The 21,783-nt window shown below is 38.9% G+C and overlaps 4 protein-coding genes and 1 non-coding gene across 9 annotated transcripts; all 5 read right to left on the bottom strand.

Moving 5' to 3' along the window:
* Positions 1-441: 441 nt before the first annotated feature.
* Positions 442-4,829, bottom strand: mcur1 (mitochondrial calcium uniporter regulator 1). 3 transcript variants are annotated; one of them, XM_051410527.1, is made up of 9 exons: positions 4,427-4,828; positions 3,150-3,266; positions 2,933-3,036; positions 2,738-2,839; positions 2,564-2,605; positions 2,371-2,442; positions 1,977-2,030; positions 1,482-1,596; positions 442-1,027 (listed from the first exon to the last, which is right to left on the bottom strand). In XM_051410527.1, exons 1-9 carry the CDS (start codon positions 4,680-4,682, stop codon positions 972-974), a joined length of 918 nt encoding a protein of 305 aa, XP_051266487.1. In that variant the 5' UTR covers positions 4,683-4,828; the 3' UTR covers positions 442-971. The 3 variants fall into 3 exon arrangements, 2 of the variants coding, with proteins under 2 accessions (XP_051266487.1, XP_051266488.1); XR_007886051.1 differs by lacking the exon at positions 442-1,027 and adding an exon at positions 2,140-2,238 and having other exon boundaries at positions 1,512-1,596; positions 4,427-4,829; XM_051410528.1 differs by lacking the exon at positions 1,482-1,596 and having other exon boundaries at positions 4,427-4,829.
* A 1,354-nt stretch (positions 4,830-6,183) lies between these two features.
* Positions 6,184-9,977, bottom strand: rgs9bp (regulator of G protein signaling 9 binding protein). The gene is made up of 3 exons (XM_051411542.1): positions 9,471-9,977; positions 7,808-8,114; positions 6,184-6,572 (listed from the first exon to the last, which is right to left on the bottom strand). Exons 1-3 carry the CDS (start codon positions 9,564-9,566, stop codon positions 6,184-6,186), a joined length of 792 nt encoding a protein of 263 aa, XP_051267502.1. The 5' UTR covers positions 9,567-9,977.
* Positions 9,978-10,589: 612 nt separating this feature from the next.
* zgc:56231 (uncharacterized protein LOC406257 homolog) lies at positions 10,590-16,975 on the bottom strand. Of its 3 annotated transcripts, none has more exons than XM_051411323.1 (18): positions 16,695-16,975; positions 16,436-16,531; positions 15,907-16,026; positions 15,607-15,745; positions 15,348-15,532; positions 15,141-15,234; positions 14,841-15,017; positions 14,622-14,733; positions 14,490-14,552; positions 13,403-13,549; positions 12,982-13,147; positions 12,704-12,883; positions 12,306-12,445; positions 11,869-12,034; positions 11,571-11,694; positions 11,308-11,378; positions 11,090-11,209; positions 10,590-10,929 (listed from the first exon to the last, which is right to left on the bottom strand). In XM_051411323.1, exons 1-18 carry the CDS (start codon positions 16,797-16,799, stop codon positions 10,696-10,698), a joined length of 2,439 nt encoding a protein of 812 aa, XP_051267283.1. In that variant the 5' UTR covers positions 16,800-16,975; the 3' UTR covers positions 10,590-10,695. The 3 variants fall into 3 exon arrangements, with proteins under 3 accessions (XP_051267283.1, XP_051267285.1, XP_051267284.1); XM_051411325.1 differs by having other exon boundaries at positions 10,590-10,925; XM_051411324.1 differs by having other exon boundaries at positions 11,308-11,375.
* A 1,349-nt stretch (positions 16,976-18,324) lies between these two features.
* Positions 18,325-20,499, bottom strand: rps20 (ribosomal protein S20). The gene is made up of 4 exons (XM_051411060.1): positions 20,332-20,499; positions 19,225-19,324; positions 18,970-19,043; positions 18,325-18,545 (listed from the first exon to the last, which is right to left on the bottom strand). The coding sequence occupies exons 1-4, from the start codon at positions 20,332-20,334 to the stop codon at positions 18,363-18,365; spliced, it is 360 nt and encodes a 119-aa protein (XP_051267020.1). The 5' UTR covers positions 20,335-20,499; the 3' UTR covers positions 18,325-18,362.
* LOC127369826 (small nucleolar RNA U54) lies at positions 19,113-19,179 on the bottom strand. Its single transcript, XR_007886124.1, has one exon. It is a non-coding gene; the product is annotated as a small nucleolar RNA U54 (small nucleolar RNA).
* Positions 20,500-21,783: the final 1,284 nt, after the last annotated feature.

Below are 21,783 nucleotides of genomic sequence, written 5' to 3'. Positions count from 1 at the left end.
TAAAACAAAAGACTAAATTATTTCTATTACTCCTGTCACTCTTACGTAATTAATTAAAGGATGAATTTGAATTTTTCATGATGTCAGATTCTTCAGCGTAATATTGTGTTACTAGGACAAACACTTCAAAGGTTTTTCAAAATAAAAGCCGCTTGAGGGACGTGCCTTGGGGGCTGTTCCTGGCATTATTTACCCCAAGACAACTCATATTTTTCCTCTACTCCCCCATGACATCATCAAAAACTAACTCACATTTCCAGATCACTGAGTTGTGATGCACATATAAGTCACATGTTGTAATTATCAATGTATTTCGCAACCCTGGATATACTGTAAATCAACAATTAAGTTAAGCATATTGACATGACCATGACCAGTTCCCAACAACAATACCATCAAATATAGCCCTGCACAAAATCATCCATACCAAGGGACACTTCATTTGTTTCGCACAAAGTTTACATTGGTGCGCAATTAAATTTATTAAAATAACATCAGTGATTCAATCCTGTTAAAACATTTGGGAAACAACAAAGCAGAACGATAGATACAAGTTACATCTGTGATAATATAGTGGCATCACACTGACCCCCCTTTGATCTTCTCTCCAGTATCTGCCGCTTCAAATATACACATACAAAATAAATACATTTTTATATTGAGTGTTTCTTTAGGGGACAGTAAATTCCCATCTGAATAAAACTGGACTGTCCAAAACATTTAATAAGTACATTTATTAGCTATATTTGTGGCAGCTAGAAAATAACGATAGCAGCTAAAAAATGATTGGCATCAGTCCTGAGAGGGTTACATCATTTAACAGTCAAAATGTCTTTCTTTATAAAAACAATAAATGCAAAGTTTCCAACATTAAAGATGTTTGGTCTTTGACTGTTGTTAGATTCAGAGGATGTTCAAAGTGCTACCAGGTGTTACCAGGGGTTATATGAACATCATAATCATAGCCCTGCTTACATCCAAATACGATAGAAACCCAAGACCACAGTGAGACAGGTGAACACTGACCCTAAAAGAGAAAAGATCAGAGGAGGTCAGTCACTGGCTTCAGACAGACTTTAATTTACTTCATTTGTATTCTGCCAACTGTTAAACAACTACTTTTGAACAGCAGAAAATCTAATTTTCCCACAATTAAAGTTTAAACTAACTCAAAATTAGCATTTTAAAGTTTTAAGTGAATGATGCTTTAATTTTCACATTGCACCAGTTGTACCACTATGAATAAGATGTAATAATAATAATATGAGTATAACTAATATATCTAATGTATCTAACATGTATGATGGGAACCATGTTGCCTTGTTCCTTTGTGGCTCCTGTGAGGGTTACACATCCTCTTAAAAACTGTTTCTTCCCAACTAAAATAAAGACTCTGAACAACTGACATTACAAAGTATATATTTGAATTCTCAAGGCAATTAATTCTACATAACAACAACGCACAAGTGTGCATGTCCTACCTGCAAGGTATTTTATAGTATCCAGCTTATGAGACTCTAACATGGTTTTCAAACCAGCCACTTCAGTGTCTATCTTCATGTTGGTCTGAGTTAAATAACGATCATGTTCTGCAGTCTGTAAAAAAGGCAATTAGACAAAGGCATTAAAGCCTTATCAAAGACCCACCACATATTTATAACAGAGTGCAAAATCTTTTATGGCCAGTAATCAGTGAGAGTCATTAATAGAAATTTACCACTGGTGCCTTTTTTATGCTTCTTTTTGTACTTTAATAAAGCAACAATGAATGTAAGGAATAGTGTGCTGTGTTTTGCAGTATAAGGTATAAGCATGTTCATCTAAAAGAACACAACTGTATCTACTGTATCATTGTCAGTCCTGTGATTGTTGCTGCCATTTTATATTTAGTCATTAGATGTAGATTATTATGAAGTAAATAATAGATGTGGTGAGATAGGAAACACGTACTGTAGATGTATTGCATATATACAAACCATTTCCATGATGTCGTTTCGTGTTTCTAGAAGCTTCTTCTCATGCTCTGCTTTCTGAAAATGATAAATAATGTTTTCTTTAGAAAAGAAATACAAGGCATGACCTGTCAGGTTCACGATTTATGCAGTATACCCCAATAGCTTTCTAATGACAGTAGAAAACCTTTATTTAGTCTGCGTCTCTCTGTCCGACCTGTCAATAAAAACATCACTGATCTGCTTGGGAAGAATTTGGGACTAGGATTCCATCATTCCTCCTTCCCTGAAACATAATGTTTCAACAATTAAGTCATCTGTAATTTTAAGCAAATCTAAGTCAAGAAGAAAAAAAGACTAAATTGAAAGTGCAGTCGACAGATCTCCAAGCACTAATCTAGTTTACTCAAACACTTACCAATTCTTTTACCCGGCTTTTTTCCAAATTCAAGTCCAAAATATTGTCTGAGCGCACTTTATTCATGATATCCTGCAAAGGAAATACAGAAGTCACAACAAAACTCCCAGTTAATACAAAAACAAATGCAATATCAATTTTACCATAAAACTTGGACATAAACTGATTTGCATAAATCAGAATAACCACTTACAGCCAGTTGGACCTTGAGCTGCAACAACTGGATCTTGAGTTTCTGGGAGAAATGTTAAAATATTTAAAATCTTCAGTCATATGAATCAAAAACAGAACAACATGGAGGTGAATTCAGAGACTACTGAGGTCGCAATTGTCATTTGGGGAACAGCGTGTAGATAAACACACTAACCTCATTCTCTGCCAGTAAAGTGGAGAACTCGCTCTTCTCAAGGATGATCATGTCCTTCTTTACAGATGCTATTTGAGACATCACACGCTGCAACATGATCTCCTGCCAGAATCACACAATTAATACAAACGTTAAAAAGAAGAACTCATCTGGACACAAAAAAGGCTAAAGAAACAAAGAGTTTTAGAGTCTCACCTGCTGCACTTTGGTAACCATGTCACTATAGATGACCTCCATGTTAGAGTTTGTCATTCTCACCAGTATTTTAACCAACACCTCAGCTTGCTGAGTACTGAAGCCTGTTAACGGAAAACATTATTAACATTAATTCAATAAAATCAACAGCTTCTTATTAACAAAGAAGTAAAGTAATATTTTTAAATTTCTTTTGAAGTAACAAAAGAAGGCAAACCATTATCCTCAAAGAGTCGTACCACCGCATGTGTATCAAAAAACAGCTTCCCGCCCTCAGACCTGGGTCCACCTGGTTTCAGATCATACTGGAAGGCTTTCATGGAGGTACTCAGCCCTAAAATCAATAAAAAGATGGAAGTGATTATCCACAAAATTAAACATTACTTGGAACTGTAGAGCTGTTATTTTCCCCTTCCTTTCTTTTTTTGCAATATTGCATATATTAATACTAATCATTCTTCTGTATATATGTAACTTCTGTCTTCAGGTTTTTGTTAAGAGACAGAATTTAATGTAAATGGTACATTCTCTACATATGCTTATACAATAATATATTTGTAAAGTTACGCCTTATATATGCACGCATTAATAACAACCCCAAGTAAAAATGTTAATATAATGTATATTGTATTAAGTGTAAACATTTTACAGTATCATGAGACATTTTCTCACATGCTTCTTACTGTTACAGATTTTACACTGTACTCAAATACTTTACTCTTTCAAACCGTACATATTGCATTGAGCTATGATCAGACATTTACTTAAAATGAGCAATTTCCTTTGATATTTTGGATATTCATAAACACTTATATATGAGTTGATTGCAGATACAGTAAGAGTCTCAGTCATTGACCTTTGTCAGGCATATTACAGGAATTCATTTACTCCTATATTATGCTATTCTATTGTTTCCAACATAAAGTCACTTATTTACTTACAATCCCAACATAATCAATGACTTTGACTTGTCTTAGTAAAGTTCCTGAGCAATTCAAAGGAGAAAAACTGTCTGGGGAACTAATCACAATATCAAAATGATGTTCATTTCAGCAATAACACCCATCCTATATAGCTAGTTAACTTTAAAAAACATCCATATTCAAAAACACAACAATAAAACTGAGACACTCCTGGAAAAATAGGCGTATTATGTAAATACATTGTGGGATGCGGGCAAAGGTTTCTATTGCAAACACTTCTCATCAGGGACTGGGTTTATAAACACTGAACAGAGGGTTACAGAGAGCTAGGAATGCAGAGGGTAGTAGTTAATGCAATCACTGCATACTGGTGCTTTTATTTTGATATTCGACAGGTGACAGGTGACAGTCTACATTTTATCCTAACTATAGACTGGAACTTAAAAGTATCGGTGGGGGATTTTAAAGGACAGCTTTCAATGCACATACTAGGTCTATTATAGTTCATAAACGGGTTTAAAACAGAGTTATTTAACTTTAGGTTATTAGTTAAGAGATAATAAGACGTTACCTCTGGCGGATATGTGTGTCACTACAGGAAGGTGGACGAGCTTCAGTCCATGAGGTTTTGTCCTGCTGTTAAAAGGTGCAGGGATGATACAGCGGACTCTCGGGGATGTGTCTGCTGTCAAACCCGGCGAGGTCAGTGGGGTAATGGTCGGCGCAGAGCTGCTAACTTTGTCTTGGTTAAAAGAAAGGTCATACCACTTTTCAGGGTGGTTCACACCAAACAGTTTAAATCGCGAATGACACCGTTTAAGCGCCATTGTTCAGGCTTTGTGTTCCGCCAGCTACCAGGCTGTACTTCCCTCTTTGGATATCCTGAGAATGCCTCTATCGTTGATGCATCGACACTTTTCGCCTAATCTTTACCGCCCCAACATCAAGAGCCAGAGACTGAAACCTGAAACCTAAGACTTCCGGTCGCACACTTCAAAATAAAGTTTATTGTACCGGGATGGCAACAGAAATCACGCTGACTGTCAGACCTCTATATATACTGTCAAACTCTTGCCACATAAAACAAATGGAAATATTTTTTGCTGGATAAGAGGTGTTATGCATTTAAAGCTGCAGTAGGTAACTTATAAAAATAGGAAATATATGAAGACACATTGGGTTGGTGGCTGGAAGATAGCTGATTGTTGAGTCTCATTCCCAGTATTGGTATTTGACAACCTGGGAATGAGACTCAACTATCTTTCCTGACTCTGATTGTTTTCATTCATTCAGCATTTTTGCAAATGCCGTTTGGAGCACCAGGAGGAGCCAGAGGAACCTGATTATCTGTCTCGTGTACTGCTGTCAGGATATAGTGAAGGTTTAGTTAACAGAATTAAGTTATGCCTTGGTCTATTCTGCTATAATCACTGAGCCACTCTTCAACACAAAATACAGTAACATTGCAAGTTTTCCTGTATTCACAAGTCAGAGAGACCGGCTCCTCTGGCTGCATTTAACCCTCTCGTTGACTGTTGACCATGGTAATACAGTACCTCACAAGCCATGTAAGCCTTACAGACTTTTTTATTTTAGACTGTATTTAGCTGTTTGAAAGTTACACAACAACAGAGGAATGGGTACATTTGTACATTTCCTGTTGCTTTGCATACAAGGATTTAGTGCTTTAAGGTGTTGATAAATGAAAATGAGTGGGAAACAACACAGTGTCATATCAGAGTTGATACTTTTATGATGCATAATTATACATTGTTAGCTCTCTCTACAGCATAGGATAAATATATATATATATATATATATATATATGCACAACATTGAATCAAAAAAGCTTCAGACATTGGAAGTGAATATTCTGCTTATTACAGTATATCAACTACAAAGCACCTATGTCTTCTCGATGGCAACAAGGAATAAAATGTGTCTGACCTTTTTAAGATCAGAAATTGTTACTTTCACATATCACAAACAAGTCAGGAGAATGTACTGTACAAAACAAAGGGAAAATATGAGCTCTATCTTTTTACAGTTGAGTAAGTTAAATCGACCACTTGTCCTATATTGTAATAATTATTAATTTCTTTTCAGTTCTAACTGTTTTTATTGTCACTTTGTTCAACAAAGATAGTTCAAAGTCTATGGCAGCTTTGGATTCACTGCCATAAATGGCAAACTGGTTTGCATCCAGATTTAATATTAGACAAAATGATCTGATGCACTAGCTGCTATTACAAAATGTAATCCTTTTGCAGTAGTTTTTTTTCTTACTTAACAGTGTTACACATCATCATTGAGGCTTTACAGAGTGTATTAAAAACATACTCCTGAGAAAAGGACCATAGAGACAGATATAAAGCCTGCCACCAAAACAACAGCAAACAGGAATAAGACCGCACAGAATTTATTTCGCTGGCATAGAGGCTGATGTCCAGGCTGCTCTTCATCAACAGAGAACACAGCCAGGGAGGCGCTGTCGGTGCTGCTGAGTGGGTCTGCATACTGTGGCCCATGGGGCTCCACCATCCAGCGCAACACATTGACTTTCATCTCCATGTCATCGATCATGTGGTCAATTTGGCCGATCTCCTGCTCCAAGGTGCTGCGCTCCTGGCTCTCCAGGCCAGCAGGAAGGGTTGGGCTCTGTGTCTGGTTCAGATCTGGCAGACTGAGCGCTCGAGCTGCTACCTCACTGCCTCCTTCTGCCTCGTAAAATACAAATTGGCACTTTAGTCTTGAAAAATGGAAAGGCAACACCATATATTGCAGACCCTACACTCAGACACAGTAATACATGCTCATGAAGGTTATAATGTTTTAGAGAGGTGTTGATTCAGGCTACAGTCCGTGGTGCCGTTGAACTGTATTGCCTTGTACATCGAGGTGTATCTGTTGTTTAGCCTACTCCTGATATAAATGGGGTGGAAAAAACACTGGTCATAAAGTTGAATCAACAACTGTTTCATCAAAAACTGAACATTATAACCTTCATGAAGGAGGATTTATTGCAAGGCTGTTGTATTAGACTGCATTATTTTTTAGCTAGGTGTGCCTAATAAACTGGCAATAGAGTGAATTTGTCACCATTTCTTTCTGATGCCAGCTCAAAAAATCATCCTCTAAATCATGTCGGATGATCTTTGCAAATCCGACTGTTCATTTGGAAATCAAATACACATTTATTTTCATATCAGCTGTTCACAAAAAGATTTTGTATCTCCTTATTGATTTGCAACCATCCCGACTGCTTGAGACAAACTTCCTGTGATCATCCAACAGGCTGGTATTTAATAACAGTTGTTTTCATGATAGGTTTTTTAACCTTTTAAGTAACTTTTAAAATTGCCTGATAGGCTGCCAAATTTTGTAGCAAATACACAACTCATGACAACACTACTCAGATGAGTGGTACATGAAAGCCATGAGATGTGCACAGACAAAGACATGATGTTGTGCTCCCCCTCAGGTTAATCACTGCTTCACTTCAACGTCAGCAAATGTCCAATAAAGTGCTGCTGTTTTCTAACTTATTTAAAGTCATATTTGGTCATTCATTTTACATAATGTGAGCACAATGAAACTCAAGTTCCCTTAATTGCCACAGAAAGTCAGCAGAAGTAACTTGAGATCCTACGATTTCGCATGTTAACATTACAATACAATAGTCGTTTGCTTTTGGGCCTTGGCACGCCATTAAGTTTCAGTTTTGGCTTTCAAGGGGAAAAAGTTTAGGCACCCCTGATCTAGTTCCTCTAGTTAGTTAGTGATATTAACCTGGCAAGACATCACAGTCCCATTCACATCTAAATAATCTCTAGTAGAAATAGTAGTAGTGGAGTTATTTTGTTGATTCCAACTTTAATATTTGTTGTATTACCTCTTTCTCATTGGCTAATCTACTGCCTGAAATACAGGCAGAGGTGCAGGGCTATCTTACCTTGTAGGCCAGTTTGCACCAGAGCGTCAGTGTTGGCCAGAGAGAAGATGTCACTCATGTTGAAAACCTTGCACATGTCAAGATGCAGGAGCTCTAGGCTGGAGGAGAAGGCCACCCAAAGGAGCTCCATCTCCTTACGCTGCTCCTCAGGCAGGCTCTTGTCTCTGAGATGTAAGGTCAGATGTTGACAGATGGCCATGGCCAACTTTTGGGCCTTTTCACGCGTTTGTCGCAGTTCATCCCGCAGCTGTAAGCTGTCCGTGCACCCACCGACACACGAGGCCAAGTGCCGGTAACATGCCACCACCTGTATGAGGAAAAGGAAAAAACTATTTAATTGTGTTAATTAATATGCAGGGTGAATGTGTTTCAATGTCCTTGCTGGAAATCTCAGAGAAGTTATTACTAGCAGGAGGAGCGAGTAACAGAGGGGTCCTGGTATGCTTCAACCACTTAGACCTAAATACTGTCTGATCCAAAGGGTTAGGCAAGAATACACATTTCTTCTTCAACTCAACGGTTGTAACAACAAAGTGTGTTTGATATCAGTATGCATGCCCCTGCTGTGCAAACCACCTGATCAAGTATACAGTAATCAGTCACAGTGCCCCTATAAGCCCTCTGAGTAACTGTCCACTAGTGAACACATTAATACCATAAGCTTGAAATATGTCTTTAAGCCAGTGTTAACAAGACAACTCAGACAAAGTCAGTGCTTCATGAAAGAAATACATGTTTTTGGGTTGATAAGAAACAGTTATGATTAATATTCATACATCATTTAAAGCTGCTTCAAACAATTACTGCAAAATGTGTAAAATGGGACAGTTCCAGTTGTATGATATAAATCATATGTTAGCATAATGTCTTATTAATAGGCATTAGCTTAGCCCTGGAGGATTAGCAGGTGGGGTTTCAATGAAAAATATTACAAATAATCTGATTATCATTGATCTATTTCTAGATAAGCCAAAACAACCTTGTGCACCTGAGCATTGATAGATGAGAGGAGGGCACACTGAATACAAATAATACAATAACAAATAAAGTTCTCAATATGTGACACTGCTGCTATGATACCCAGATTTTTGGGTGAATAATAAAAATAAAAAAATACATTACATGGCAAACCCTTAAGCAAATTATAGTTAAAAGTAAATACATGGCAATAACTCAGAAAGATGTCAGGCATTATCTAACACAGATTCTAGGACAGTCACAAAGATGAAGTGGACCAAGAAATTCTTTTCAGTGAGAGTGCTTTTTTAGCCACAGGGGGAAAAGATGCTTAGACGCCGTGTGGATGTGTAGTCCGTGACATATGAACATTAGAGTTAAAACAGAACATAGTAAAGATGGAATAATTATTCCTAGTGCAAAACATAATTAGCTTTTTATGACATATTTTTCCATTTTATTTTCTCCCTCTTTTGCAATATTGAACTGTCAATTTGTTAATTCTACAAGTCACAAATATTTGCAAATAAAATGCAGATGATTGCTGTGTAAAAATACTGTCAACCTCATAGTTGTTTTCTGATATTACATTTTTAGAACTGTATTAGACGGCAAGTTGCAAGACTGAACCTGCTTTAATAAACAAGCAGAGAGAATTCTTTGTCCTTTGCTTGAGAAAAAAAAACTTAAAACTTGAGCGGCTTACCTTTATCAGAGACTCCACCAGAACCTTTCCATCAGCCAAAGCCTTGTCTGTGCCAACTGTGCAATCATCGCCCACCTTGTTATTTATAAGTGGCATGAGGATGCCTTGTTCAGAGTCTCAGACTCTGCAAGATTTTGGCCCAGTGGCCCTTCACTCCTCTGGCTGCCCCTGCTCCTCTTCTTCCCCTGGAAGATGCTTCATTCAGTGGCTGAGGGTTGAGACAGACTCCGTCCCAAAGCCACACGATGCATTGCAAAATTCCACTCCAATCACTGAACTGCAATTACAGGTGCCAAACATGCTTTGGAGGCTGGAAAATGTCCCACAAAGAGGCAGAGGTGGGAAAATCAAAGTAATGAGGAGAGGAAAAAAGTGTAATAAACTGATGTAACTCTTAAGCAAGGTGCTAATCCTGTGATTGACCCCTTTGGACTGACGCAGGCTAGGACGGACGGCTAATCTCATTAACTATCACCGAGACCAGAGAGATAGAAGAGCAGCTGGCTGTCTACCACAATGGTCCTTTCACTAACTGAGGAGGCTGCGCTCTGTTACCTCACACACACACACACACACACACACACACACACACACACACACACACAAAAAAAACACACAGGATCCACCTCATTTACCTCAACTGTAAAAGGCCAATACACTACATAAAACATATTCTATTAGGATGGTAGAAATGTTATTTTCATGTTTCTTCTATTATGATGGTTTACAATTGAGGGATTTTACTGATGAGTGTAAATATAGACAACAGGCAAATTAAATAGTGATGCACTTAAAAGGAACGGAAATGTGTTTCTTTGTCCCATCAGGGTCTTTTGTGGTTTGCTTTCCTTCAGGCTCTAGATAATGGATGGCCTCATTTGACCAGGTTGATAAAAAAGTTCTGTGCATTCAAAGCATGAATTTCATGGCGTGACATTTCTATAGTGGTGTGTGTATGCATGTATAACAAGGTTTCTATGAGGAAACAGCACGCCACAAGAAAAGAAACCATACATGTGCGTGCTGATGCCAATGACGTCAAACCAACAGTGCTTACAATTGGAAAAATCCAAGGAATTAACTGACTGTCAATGATTCAGATGAATTACATCATGCCTACACGTTTGAGCCAATCAATTTTATTTTAATAAAAAACACATTTAAAACATTTAAAAATACCATCACAAGAAACACACTCCACCTGAATAAAATAATCAGTCACTTTTCAGATGCTGGGCTTTTTAGTGGTAGTGGCAGTCCTAGACGTTTTCCTGAGTGTCCGCGCAGTCGTAGCCTTCCGTGGAGAAGTCACCGCCTCTTTGAGGTTGGCAAGCAGGCCTCGTTTGGGTTTGGGCTGCACAGGGGACTTCTGGGAGAGTTTGGCAAGTTCTGCCTTAAGTGAGGAAATCTCTCTGTCCTTCTCAACGTTCTGTCGTAGGACGTCCTCCAAAGATTCTGTCTTGAGGGAGACAAAAAAGAAAAAAGAACATTCAACCCACGTACAACAATCATTTCCATCATGGTTAAGTCATCATGATGTATTGTTCTTAAAAGCCATTATAAGTATTTAAATTTGCTGCCCCCAAACCTCAGGCTTCCCCTACTTTGAATCACCTCACCTGATCATCCGCCTTCCTCTGCAGAGTCTCCAGATCAGCTGATTTTTCCAGGAAGCCATCTCTGACATACTGAAGTGTTTCGTTAAGCTCCATCAGCCTTTTCTCTAGGGACAAAATCAACTGAACCAAACATTAAATGGAAAACTGAGCAAGTGTAACATAACCAGACTGAGCCAATGTTTCATCGAGATGCATCACTTCCATTTTGTCCTTGTTACCTGTTGTTTATCTTCACACATTCTCTCCATGGCACATTTTTCTTTGTAAAGCCGTTTGCACCGCTCATCTGCTGTGGGGATAAAATGAGCTGAGTGAAGTTTACTGCCCTTCACAACAAAAATTGTAAGGGCACATTGCTTACAATCACTGGTGAGCCCAGTGAAACAAGACTGACTGGACAACATACAAAATCTGATTATTAGAGATTTTAAACAACTAAATTCACAAGGGATTTCCTGAAAGAGGAAGATAATGAGCTAACCTGCTGCTTCTGTCGCTTTAGACGGTTGAGTCTGACACGACTGGGCCACTGTTGGAGCAGCACACGCTCCTCCTCTGATACTAGACGGTAAGGTCTCCAACTCCGACACCTTACGTTTGAGGGCCTACACAGGAGGTAGAGTCATACTTGAAGTTTTAATGAGAACCCAAAAATCTGAGGCTTGTGTGGACTGCATTACTTTAGTGATAAACCCAGTCCCGGGAGTAGGAGGAGGAGTGGAGATTAAGGACCCATTGAAACATCTTCTGCCCTGTTAGCAGCTGATTAAAGGACATACCTCCACTTTCTCCTGTTCTGCGATGAACTCATCAAGAGGCACATAGTCGTCTTCCAGATTGTTCATGGCACTCTGGTAGGCATGCTCTTTGAAAGCATCCTTGTACATCTCAAACGTGTTCTCCAGCTTCTCTTGGTAGCTCTCCTTTAGCTCTTCTATCTGTCGGCTGAACATTAAGGTAACAACAAGGGGACATGGGAGATGTAGCTGAAATGACCACTGACAATGACTGCATATATGAGAGGTTTATGCATTCAGTACCAATTTGCCAGACAAAGGGAAATCACAAGTATCGAAACTGTAGACACACAATACCCGACAACTGCATCGCTGGCTTTCGCTTGCATATAATAAACCTACCTGGGGCACCCTGGTAGCTCTAAGTATCAATTAACAGCCAAAAGCCCCCCAAAAACGCAAACAGATTAATAACCTACCTACGGAGTTCTTCACTCTCCATGAGTTGTTGCAACATGGCGTCTCCCATTTCCTTGCGAATCTCCATTTCCTGAACCAGGTTTCGTCTTCGCTCAGTCAGTAGTTTTGTTCGTAGGGTCTCAATCATGGTCACAATCTCCTAGAAGAATTCAAGTTAAACATTTACTGGAGACGATTTTGATCTGCACCGTGCATCTTGTAATGACTGATGGTTGATATGTTGATGTAAAGTAAAAACCACCACTACAGTCACGCTTGCAGCTCTGTAAGGCTGTGTTTAGGCACAGCGGTGTATTGAGCTACATGCTAACATCACTATGTTCACAATGACAATGCTAACTTGCTGACAATGTTTTAAGAAACAATGTTTGAATGTGACATTGAGTAGCAGTTGTACATTCTGTGGCAGCAAAGACATGTCAGCCTCATCTTCGTCATCAAGCAGCTCTTCCTCAGACAGGCAGCTCTCCAGGGCCTGGCTGTCGATCACCCCGTTCCTCACCAGAGGTTTACCATCGCGGCCGACCAAACAAGGAGCCAGAGATTCCAGAGGCTTGTCTGGGATCACCTGCACCACCTACAGACAGCACAGATAAGATTAGTGGCTCAACAAGATTGTTCTTGATCCAGGTCATTATAACGCTTCCTCTGGCACCAGTATGTGCCCAGACTAACCTGTTTGGCAACAGCAGAGAATTTCATAACATGGAGAGTCTCGTCATAGGTGGAAGCACACTGGTTAATGTTGACGATCATGGACGCTTTTCCTTTGCCGCAGAAAACGGCCTGGAAGAGCTTGGTGAGCTTACTCTCTCTAAAAGGGATGTAGCTGCTCTTCATTCTGATACAGAAATAAAAGAGGAGTTTACAATGCACAGACACCTGTAGGACTGTATTACTGATGAAAACATCTAAAACCGTCATTGCTGCCTTGCTTTCACACCATTTAAGAGATTGCGCTTGCACTACTTTTTAAAAATCAATCACCTATCCACGTGAGAGTCTTATCATTAACAGTTCAAACCACTGGCATCTTCATTCTCGTCAAACATACTTGTAGCTGGTGATAAACATCTGACACATTTATAACCTGTACCGGTCAGTCTGATTGTTGCGAAGCGCATTGATGCACTTCCCCAGAATGAGCAGGGAGTTGTTTATGTTCCCTGCCTCCTTCAGCCTCTCTCCGAAAGTCTTGGTTTTGTTGCATCTTTCTGAGCCAGCCAAGTCACACAGAGAAAACCTGAGAAACACACACACATCAGAATGTTTTTTCTGTGTTTGGGCTCCTTTCGTGGTGCTGGAGCCATTATAGTGGTAAACTGGACTGCCAAATCAGGTACAAACTAATTTTGGTCAAATGATTCCCGAGCAGTAAGGCTCTGAACTAATTCTCTGTCATTGTCATGTCCTGTGTTTATCCCAATTTACAAATGCTTTTTGAAATTCTTAATTGTTTAAATTGTCTGCTATAGTTAATTGTAAGCCCTTTGAGTTCCATTTTGTGTGAGGGATGCTATATAAAATTATATTTATCATTATGATGGCATTATTTTCCATATTGGCATCAATGAGCCAGCCTTGCTGCCAAATGATAGCCTCAAGTGTCTCATACCTCCCTTGGTTGCTTTTTGATTAAAACTGTGGTAATAAAGCTCTAGGTCTTCAGTTTCAGTGTTAATATAAGCAACTAAACAGTTAAAATGTATACACTGGTGAGGTGGTGACCTTTGACACAATTGTCACAATAATAAAAAAAAAAGCAACACAAAACATAAAGTAATATGTACAGTAGTTATAACACCACGTATGGTCATCAGAAGTGGTATCACTCCATGGAAGCACAGCTGCAGGCAACAAAAACATCCATCAACTAACAAGCAAACAGTGACAGTATCATTGTCAGTACTTGCCAACATATGAACATTTTCAATTATTAATTTAACTGTGCTCCTTGTTGTTTAATGTAAAAACCACAAGTGTAGTAACATCACTTGTCTTCAGAAACATTTTTATTAAAAAGGTTTGACAGTGTGCGAGTAAAAATAAACAAAAAAAGAAAACCCAAAATGTTATTAGAAAATTTCAATATTTCTCCTCTCTGTGCACAACTACTCAACCAATGTAGCCACACAGAAAAACTATCACTAGGTAGGAAATGAGGATGTCTCTGAGATACTTACTCAGAGATCCTTTTAACTGAGCTGCCGTCGATCTTCAGTAGCTTCATGGTAAATATGCTGTGGCTGTAAAGGAAAGCTGGTATGAGTTTTGAAAAAAATTAAAGTAAAGATGTGATGCAATGAACAGTTTGCCTTCTGCTAGACGACTGGTTCATCTTTGTGGCTGCAGCGCTTCTGTTTTTGTTTCCGAACTGTAGTAGTTTGGAGGCTTCGCCCAGGGTCTGGATGTTAATCCACCTGAGATCTGAAATAGATAAATAAAAAAAACTAATTTAAGCCTTGAGCACCATAAAGACTATTGCTGGTAGGTTTCTAGCAACTTAAGAACACCCAATGAAGACATTGTCACACCTTTAACGTACGCGTTTCCAGCACCATCATCACATACTCGAAGAGCAGCACGTTTCTTGGACTTGGAGCACAGGGAAGGTTGAAGCAGATCATACACACACTCATTGTAGATTTCAAAGAACGCCACCCATAAAGCAAACTGGCTGCTGCCGGCTTCTGTTGGGTCGCTTGCCAACACTAAAGGAGAAGAATATAGAGAGAATATACTGCCTAAGTTCATACTGAGACAGCTTACTTACACTGTTTTTAAAATGTAAGACAACTTATGTTCAGTGTGTAGGATTGGTGGGGGGGGGGTACCGGTTTGATCGTAGGACAAAGAGGAGGATGACCGAGTGGAGGTGGAACAGGTCAAGGACTCTGAACCACCACTGGCTCTGAGAGGATCACACTCCTAGATGGGAGGAAAGAAATGTTTACCTGCAGAGTATGGTTGCAGCGTCGTTTCATTCCCGCAATATTTTCTCTTGTAGAAACATCTAGAAGGTGGATATAAAATTCACTCACGTCTTTGACTGAAGCAAAAATGGCAGCTTTAGCACTTCTTTCCTGCTTGACTTGGTCAGGATCCAGATATTGTGCATCATTCCTGAGGTAGGGTTTCAGATCCATCCCCTCATACTGACGGCCTCCAGTGTAGTGGAAGGTGGCGTCTAGCACTCGAGGGAGTATTCCCGGCTGTTTGGGAGTTCCTAAAAACATTTTGCACAACGTGTAAGACTGGCAGAAGAAGGACTAACACTTGCTTTTGAGTTTCCATCTTTACCTTGGATTGTGTAGGTTTTTCCAGCATTGGTTACACCATAGCTGAATATCAGTGCGTTCTTCCCATCCAAGAAATCAGACATTTGGCTTTTGACAGTGTCCTCAAATAGCTCAGACTGTGTCCTCTCTGGTCCAAAAATCTAAAAAAAAAAAAAAAAAGCCAATGGAAAGACCGTGGGTTGGAAATAAATGTTTCTGTGTAAAAATGGCACAAATCTCATCCAGAATGTTTTAGGAATAAACGTGTGCGAGGAGCTCTAACACATGTTCAGGCAGCTAGGTAAACGGTACTAAAACAAACCTTTGAGAAGGAGAATTTGTGGAGTGACATGCCAATGCCCTTCTCGCTGCTCTTCATGGTGGCCGAACCCTTTGGTGCATTCAGTGTCACCGTCTGGCTGTTTTCAATCACTACACAATCCTGAGAAGAAAATGAGGTACATCGGCAGCCTGAATTAAAAGCATGGACATTTATTTGTCTGATGTTATTAGTGAATGAGAGTTTGTGTATTTTGGGCTACTGTAGAAACATGGTAGTTCAACATTGCAATTTTTATAAAATGACATAATACTCAATCCCTCCACCCCCGCCCAAATGATATGCGTACAGTCCCTTACATTGGTGGAAATCAGATACATTATTGTAGATAAATTGCAATGCTTAAAGTAAGCTACAGAGTAATATTCAACTTATTTACAGGTCAACTTGCTCTTTGTAACATTGTAGATTCCTTTATGGGTTGAAACCCCACTGGACACACGTATCGTCCTGACTATTAACTACTGTACTGGGCACTAGATGGACTGGGTGACAGTTTTTATATGTGTACCTGATCCTCGTTGTCATAGAGCTCCTCTTTAGAGAAGGGCCTGACTCTGAGGTAAACTCTCATGGTCTGCTGCTCAGCACCACCTGGCATTTCATTCTGCAGACAGAGACGACAACATCAGACCTTTTGAACAGTTAACAGGAAATCTGAACAGATCTACTTGGTTACTAAAAAAAAATCAAGATACAATTAATCTAGCTTGGGAGTATAAGATAGAGAGTAAAGAGTTTGACAAAAACAAAAAAGGTAAAACCATTACCTGCTGGGATGAAGTTCTGACAGGAAAAGCATTACCAGTCAAGTCCATGTCAACAGGCTGCATGTGGTCACATTCTTCATTGGTCAGATCAATAGCTGTACTCATCTTGACGCAAGGTAGCTCCAAAATGTCTGAATTTATTTGCAAATTCACTTTATGCACTGAACAAGTGTGCTATATTCTCCACACAAATGAAGATTTAACAGCCCTGTCTCTTTGGAAGATGATTCACATGAAAGTTTTGGCCTTAAAAATGACTTATTTCACCTACACGTAGGTCTGCTGATGTTCTGCCACTGAAAATCAAGGGGGAGCTTGCAATTAGTTTTAATTGAAAGCAGGTGTGAGGTCAACCAATGCCCAACTGGCTTGGAGTTCAACCCTGAACATTATCAACCAAAGACTTCAGTTTTCTACTGAAAAAGGAAAGACATTTTAAGACAGGAGAGGTGTTAACCTTTCTTAGACAAATTCTCAAATAGTCCCTAGACTTGTTTTCCATCTGTCACCTAATGCTATTACAATATCCCAAAAAGAAGGTGTTTGTGCTTCTTAATTCTTTCCTGTAATTTTAACTTGAGAATGGCAGCTAAACAGCTCCAAGACAGTGTGTCTCACAAGCCAAAATTACCACTTTTCTTAAACAAGAACTGTTCCCCCAAACCAGAGAAATTTGGAGTCAGAGAGATTTTCGAGAGTATACATTACAAATATAAAGATGAATAACATTAATGTCAGGTATTTGACCACCTGACAATGTGACAAAGAAGAATCTAGATTCTAATCCTAACCCTGAATCCATAAAGCCCTAACCCTATTATTCTTGTTGGAAAAGTTGAAATCATAAGAAATATAAACACACCCTTGTTTAACTCCATATACTCAAGTTGCTACTGCTACCTTACAAGGTTTCATATATGACCAGCAGCTTATGGTGGCTAATTTAGCTAATGTTATCTAGGTATGGCTTTGTAACAGACATTACAGTCTCCTGTGTTATGTTTTGGGGTTCAGTATTATTTGTCACTTGACAAAGTGGTATCTAAAGTATTTCTCAGTCTTTCTGCATGACAAATAAAATCTACGTGTCTTCTACAGTCGTTTGCAAGAATGTGTTCTGTAATTTTATCTTTAGATAAATGAACTGTTTCATAACAGATTTTAATTATTCAGTATGAAAGAAATTGCTTTGCAAAAAAACAAATCTACATGGTTGAACACTCTTTAATGCAGGTCTGACCACATTTAGGTGATGGATATTACCATTTGAGAAATCTTTTAAACTTGATTAAAACAAAACTGCACAACAGTAGATTCAAGTTAAAAGCTCTAAGCAAGATTATCTCTCTACATGTTAACTTTTAATAAAAGCTCTCAGAAAGTTTATGTTAGGAGTCTCCCTGAGTTCTCCAGTTATCACCCTGAATGATGTCAGAAGTGAGAGACTGATTCCCCAGCCCGTTGGCTGCTTCATCAGAACTCACATGAAGTACATCTGCTGTAAATTATACTTGCACAATGTTCCCTCGACTCCCTACAGGTTCAACGCAGTTACATATTAAGACATTTACTTGTTGCTGGTACATTTTCAGATCCACACACACAAACCCAGTCAATAACTGCACATCAGTTTCCTTATTAGTTTCTTTATTGAATCATCTGCACCATTTATGCGTCTGCGATGGTAACTTCAACCTCTACACCTGGTTCGATGCTGATGGAGGTGATCTGCTTGACGATCTCAGATGGGCTGTGCAGATCAATCAGGCGCTTGTGGATCCTCATCTGGAAGCGATCCCAGGTTTTGGATCCCTCACCACAGGGAGTTTTTCTGGTGGTGATACGCAGAGTCTGGAGGGGACAGAAAGATTTTAACTTGAGGGTTTGCAAAGCAGACAAACATGAGGCTGATTCTTTGCCTTTTCTTCACTCTTTGCACCAAGAACCTTCTTGATTTGTGATATACTAGCTTATAACATGTTCGCTAGATCTCTTGTTATAAAGAAAGGATGGGAGAGAAAAGGAAAGCAAAAAAATATTGTGATTTGATAATTTCAAGCGTATTCAGTATTATAACCACCAACGTTTTGTGCACACCTCTGCTAATTTTGTCTCTACATATTTTACAGAGTATTTGCATAAGGAGCTTTTGATAGTCCACTTCAATGCCACTTAACCATTTACCTCAGTTCCTATCTGTTCCTATCCACAGACAACAAATGTCTCATACCAACGGAATTTAAAAAAAAAGTGTCTAGCCTGTGTATTTCAGTACCTTGGTTGGCATGCGGACGGGTCCCTTCACCTTCAGGTTCTTCTCCTTGGCCCCACGGATCAAGTCTGCGCACACTGGGAATTATAAAGAGACAAAAACATTAACACAAGCAACCAGCAATCACTTTGTTATACTTTTCAAAGCCATGGCTCAGAATAGCGTATACAGTCGTCAGGGGTTATCAGATGGAAATTTTATCCTCATTGCTCAGGTCAATGTTCCATTGTCATCACTAATTATTAGGAGCCTTCTTACCCTTCTCCAGAGATTTGACGTTGCGGCTGGTGAGGGTGATGCGGATGCGGTGAATGGCGACCTCGGTCTCAACAGGTGCCTTACCAGTGTCCTTGAAAGCCTGCATGTGTGGAAACAAGAGCCATTTAACCACTGGACATGCCACCAATAGTACATTCAATAGGACTGTAGGCAACATAGGATTGCAACACAATTTGACAATCTGACAGCACAGTCTTAGCTTACATCCCCTACATCAGTGTATATTTTCTATTCAAAAATATTAGTTTAATGAGGTAAAGTACATTCACTATGAAATCTGTTACATCCATTATTGTTGCACCTTTATGTTTGAAATTACAGGATACCAATTACTGCTTCAGACTGTTTGACTTCAAACAAATTGGAGATTTACGTGGAGCACGTAAACGCAGCACCAGCTAACTAGCACGTGGATGGTAAATTTCGATTAAAATTGAAATTACCCAGAAAGTGAGTGACTTTACTTTAGTTAACGCTGTCTAGGTTTAACGAAGATACATTCTCAGTTTGTAAACTTGACTAGTTGAAAGTAGCCTCAAGTTATGACGCAAATACTCTCGTCAGCTAACGTCAGCTATTGTTGGTCAGGTGTCTTTTGTCCCGATGCTCGATCGATAAATATGTAAAGTTACTGTCTGACCCACTGGTAACTGTATACCGACCATCACAACGTCCTATGATCAGTTTCAGAGCCTTTAGTCTTCAAACTATCGTCAACACTTTAACAGTAAAGTCTCTAAGCGATCCTCGACCACGGAGCTGAGGTTGAACAACTTGTATCCAGAAGATAAACGTCAGCCGTGTATTTAAAGAGCATGTTTCATTGTTAAGTAACATAGTTAGTCCTTAAGGTTCGGGAAATGTGTCGCCTCCCCTATTTATGGGGCTATTAGTCCGTAAATACAAAGTTTATTCTTCAAGAGGACAGTTAGTAAATCATTTGTGGCGGGAGGTCTGCTTCAAGCGGCACTAGCTGTCGTGGTTAGCTAGTGGACTCAGAATAATTTTAATGTGCAAGTTCAGCTATAAAATTAGGAAAGTAGCCTTGGTACCACATAGTACCAGTTCTATTAGAAGAGTACATACCATTGTGAATACTCCTGACCGACTTATTCGGAAGAAATTCAGACGAACAGCGGTGAGCCAGGGACAGATACCACCAACGTGGTTAGCTCTTCACGGGAAAGGACGAGGAGAGGCTAGCGTCCTCATTATGTACTGTTCATCCGGGTTACTCATACTTCTTCTGTAGTGTTTTAGACAACCTCATAATCAACAGCGACACCTAGTGGCTGCGCTGCACTAGTGGACTTAATGGAGTAATGCAGCGTTGTAGGTTCTAAGTGTGGCCACTGGAGGGCAGTACGCGCTCAACCCTTCAGAGCTGTCAATCACACCAGCATCCAGTGCGATGAAGAAATAACTATCACATCACAAATCAATGAAATAGGGCTAAATGATTAATGCCAGCATACATACAGGATTAATAGAGCCACAAGAGAAAGTGGAGATGTAGTTCTTAAAATAATAAACAAACAAATTCATTAAAAAGATAAAACAGATTGTTCTCTTTATAAATATATATTATTTTATGTTCTGTGCCATTATTTATTTGTATACCATGCCACTTACCTCTTGCTGTAACCTGTGCAAATTCCATATCAATCACATCTGTAAAAAAAAAAAGTGTATATAATATAGTTTATATACAACTCTTATTCTATTTTTATTAATCTTGTGTTTCTTTTATTCTATTTTTTATTTAATGTGTATTATTCTTATCGGTTGTGTTGTACCTGGAGCTGCTGCAGCAAGTGAATTTCCCCAGTGTGGGATCAATAAAGTCTATATTTTCTTATGATCACCATCACTTGTGTAAATAGGGGTGGGCAAAATAAATAAATAAAATCAAATACTAAATAGCATTTATTGCAGAGATGTATTTAATTAATCAAATAAGATGGCATACAGGGTCATATCGTTTGACAATGATAAGCTGCTTGCTAGCATTATTATTATTAATAGCAGATTATTGGACACATGGAGAGATGTAGTTCATATTTGTGACCACCGGATGGGAGTGAAGTGTCGTCAACGCTCAAAAACTGCCGGCTCCACCAGAGGGACGTCAAGGTACACATAACATACAGTTACATCTGGAAAAGATTTTCAAAATAATGTATGTATTGTACTCATTGATAGTATGTGATTGTAATACTTATTCCCATTTTAAGAATAAGAATAATTAAACTAATAAAAACTATATTAAAACTAAATCCACTGAGGAAACTAACTGAAACTAAACTTAATTGGAAAAAGAAATGAAAACGAAATAAAAATAAAAGCCAATGAAAAACACAAAACTAACTTTGGTGACTACTTGAGGGCAGAGAAAAATCCCCTGTGACTATCCAATGCCCATATATATAAAACCATGTTATTACATCAATATTTCTGATGTTCTATTAGTCTCAGATATAATAAAAATGTGTATATTATGAATGTTGCATTACTGATATTTGAAGGAACCTTTAAGAA

Source organism: Dicentrarchus labrax, unplaced genomic scaffold, assembly GCF_905237075.1.
Source record: "Dicentrarchus labrax unplaced genomic scaffold, dlabrax2021, whole genome shotgun sequence".
NCBI lineage: Eukaryota > Metazoa > Chordata > Actinopteri > Moronidae > Dicentrarchus > Dicentrarchus labrax.
This window is presented reverse-complemented; position numbering and strand designations above follow the sequence as displayed.

Bases quoted from the DNA above. Each gene is read 5' to 3' on its own strand.
- rps20 (XM_051411060.1), bottom strand. The intron at 19,044-19,224 runs GTAAGAAGGCTC...TATAATTCCCAG, and splicing joins CGTCAAATCTCTGGAGAAGG to TGTGCGCAGACTTGATCCGT. The intron at 18,546-18,969 runs GTACTGAAATAC...TGTCCCCTCCAG, and splicing joins CCGTCCGCATGCCAACCAAG to ACTCTGCGTATCACCACCAG.
- mcur1 (XM_051410527.1), bottom strand. From the start codon at position 4,682: ATGGCGCTTAAACGGTGTCATTCGCGATTTAAACTGTTTGGTGTGAAC. The intron at 3,037-3,149 runs GTTTGCCTTCTT...TTCCGTTAACAG, and splicing joins ACGACTCTTTGAGGATAATG to GCTTCAGTACTCAGCAAGCT. The intron at 2,606-2,737 runs GTTAGTGTGTTT...CATTTCTCCCAG, and splicing joins CTTTACTGGCAGAGAATGAG to AAACTCAAGATCCAGTTGTT.
- zgc:56231 (XM_051411323.1), bottom strand. From the start codon at position 16,799: ATGAGTACAGCTATTGATCTGACCAATGAAGAATGTGACCACATGCAG. The intron at 16,027-16,435 runs GTACACATATAA...TTTTCTTCTCAG, and splicing joins TCTATGACAACGAGGATCAG to GATTGTGTAGTGATTGAAAA. The intron at 11,695-11,868 runs GTATGTCCTTTA...CCTCCTGTGTAG, and splicing joins CAGAACAGGAGAAAGTGGAG to GCCCTCAAACGTAAGGTGTC.
- rgs9bp (XM_051411542.1), bottom strand. From the start codon at position 9,566: ATGCCACTTATAAATAACAAGGTGGGCGATGATTGCACAGTTGGCACA. The intron at 8,115-9,470 runs GTAAGCCGCTCA...TTCCTCATACAG, and splicing joins TGGTGGAGTCTCTGATAAAG to GTGGTGGCATGTTACCGGCA. The intron at 6,573-7,807 runs GTAAGATAGCCC...TTTACGAGGCAG, and splicing joins GGTGCAAACTGGCCTACAAG to AAGGAGGCAGTGAGGTAGCA.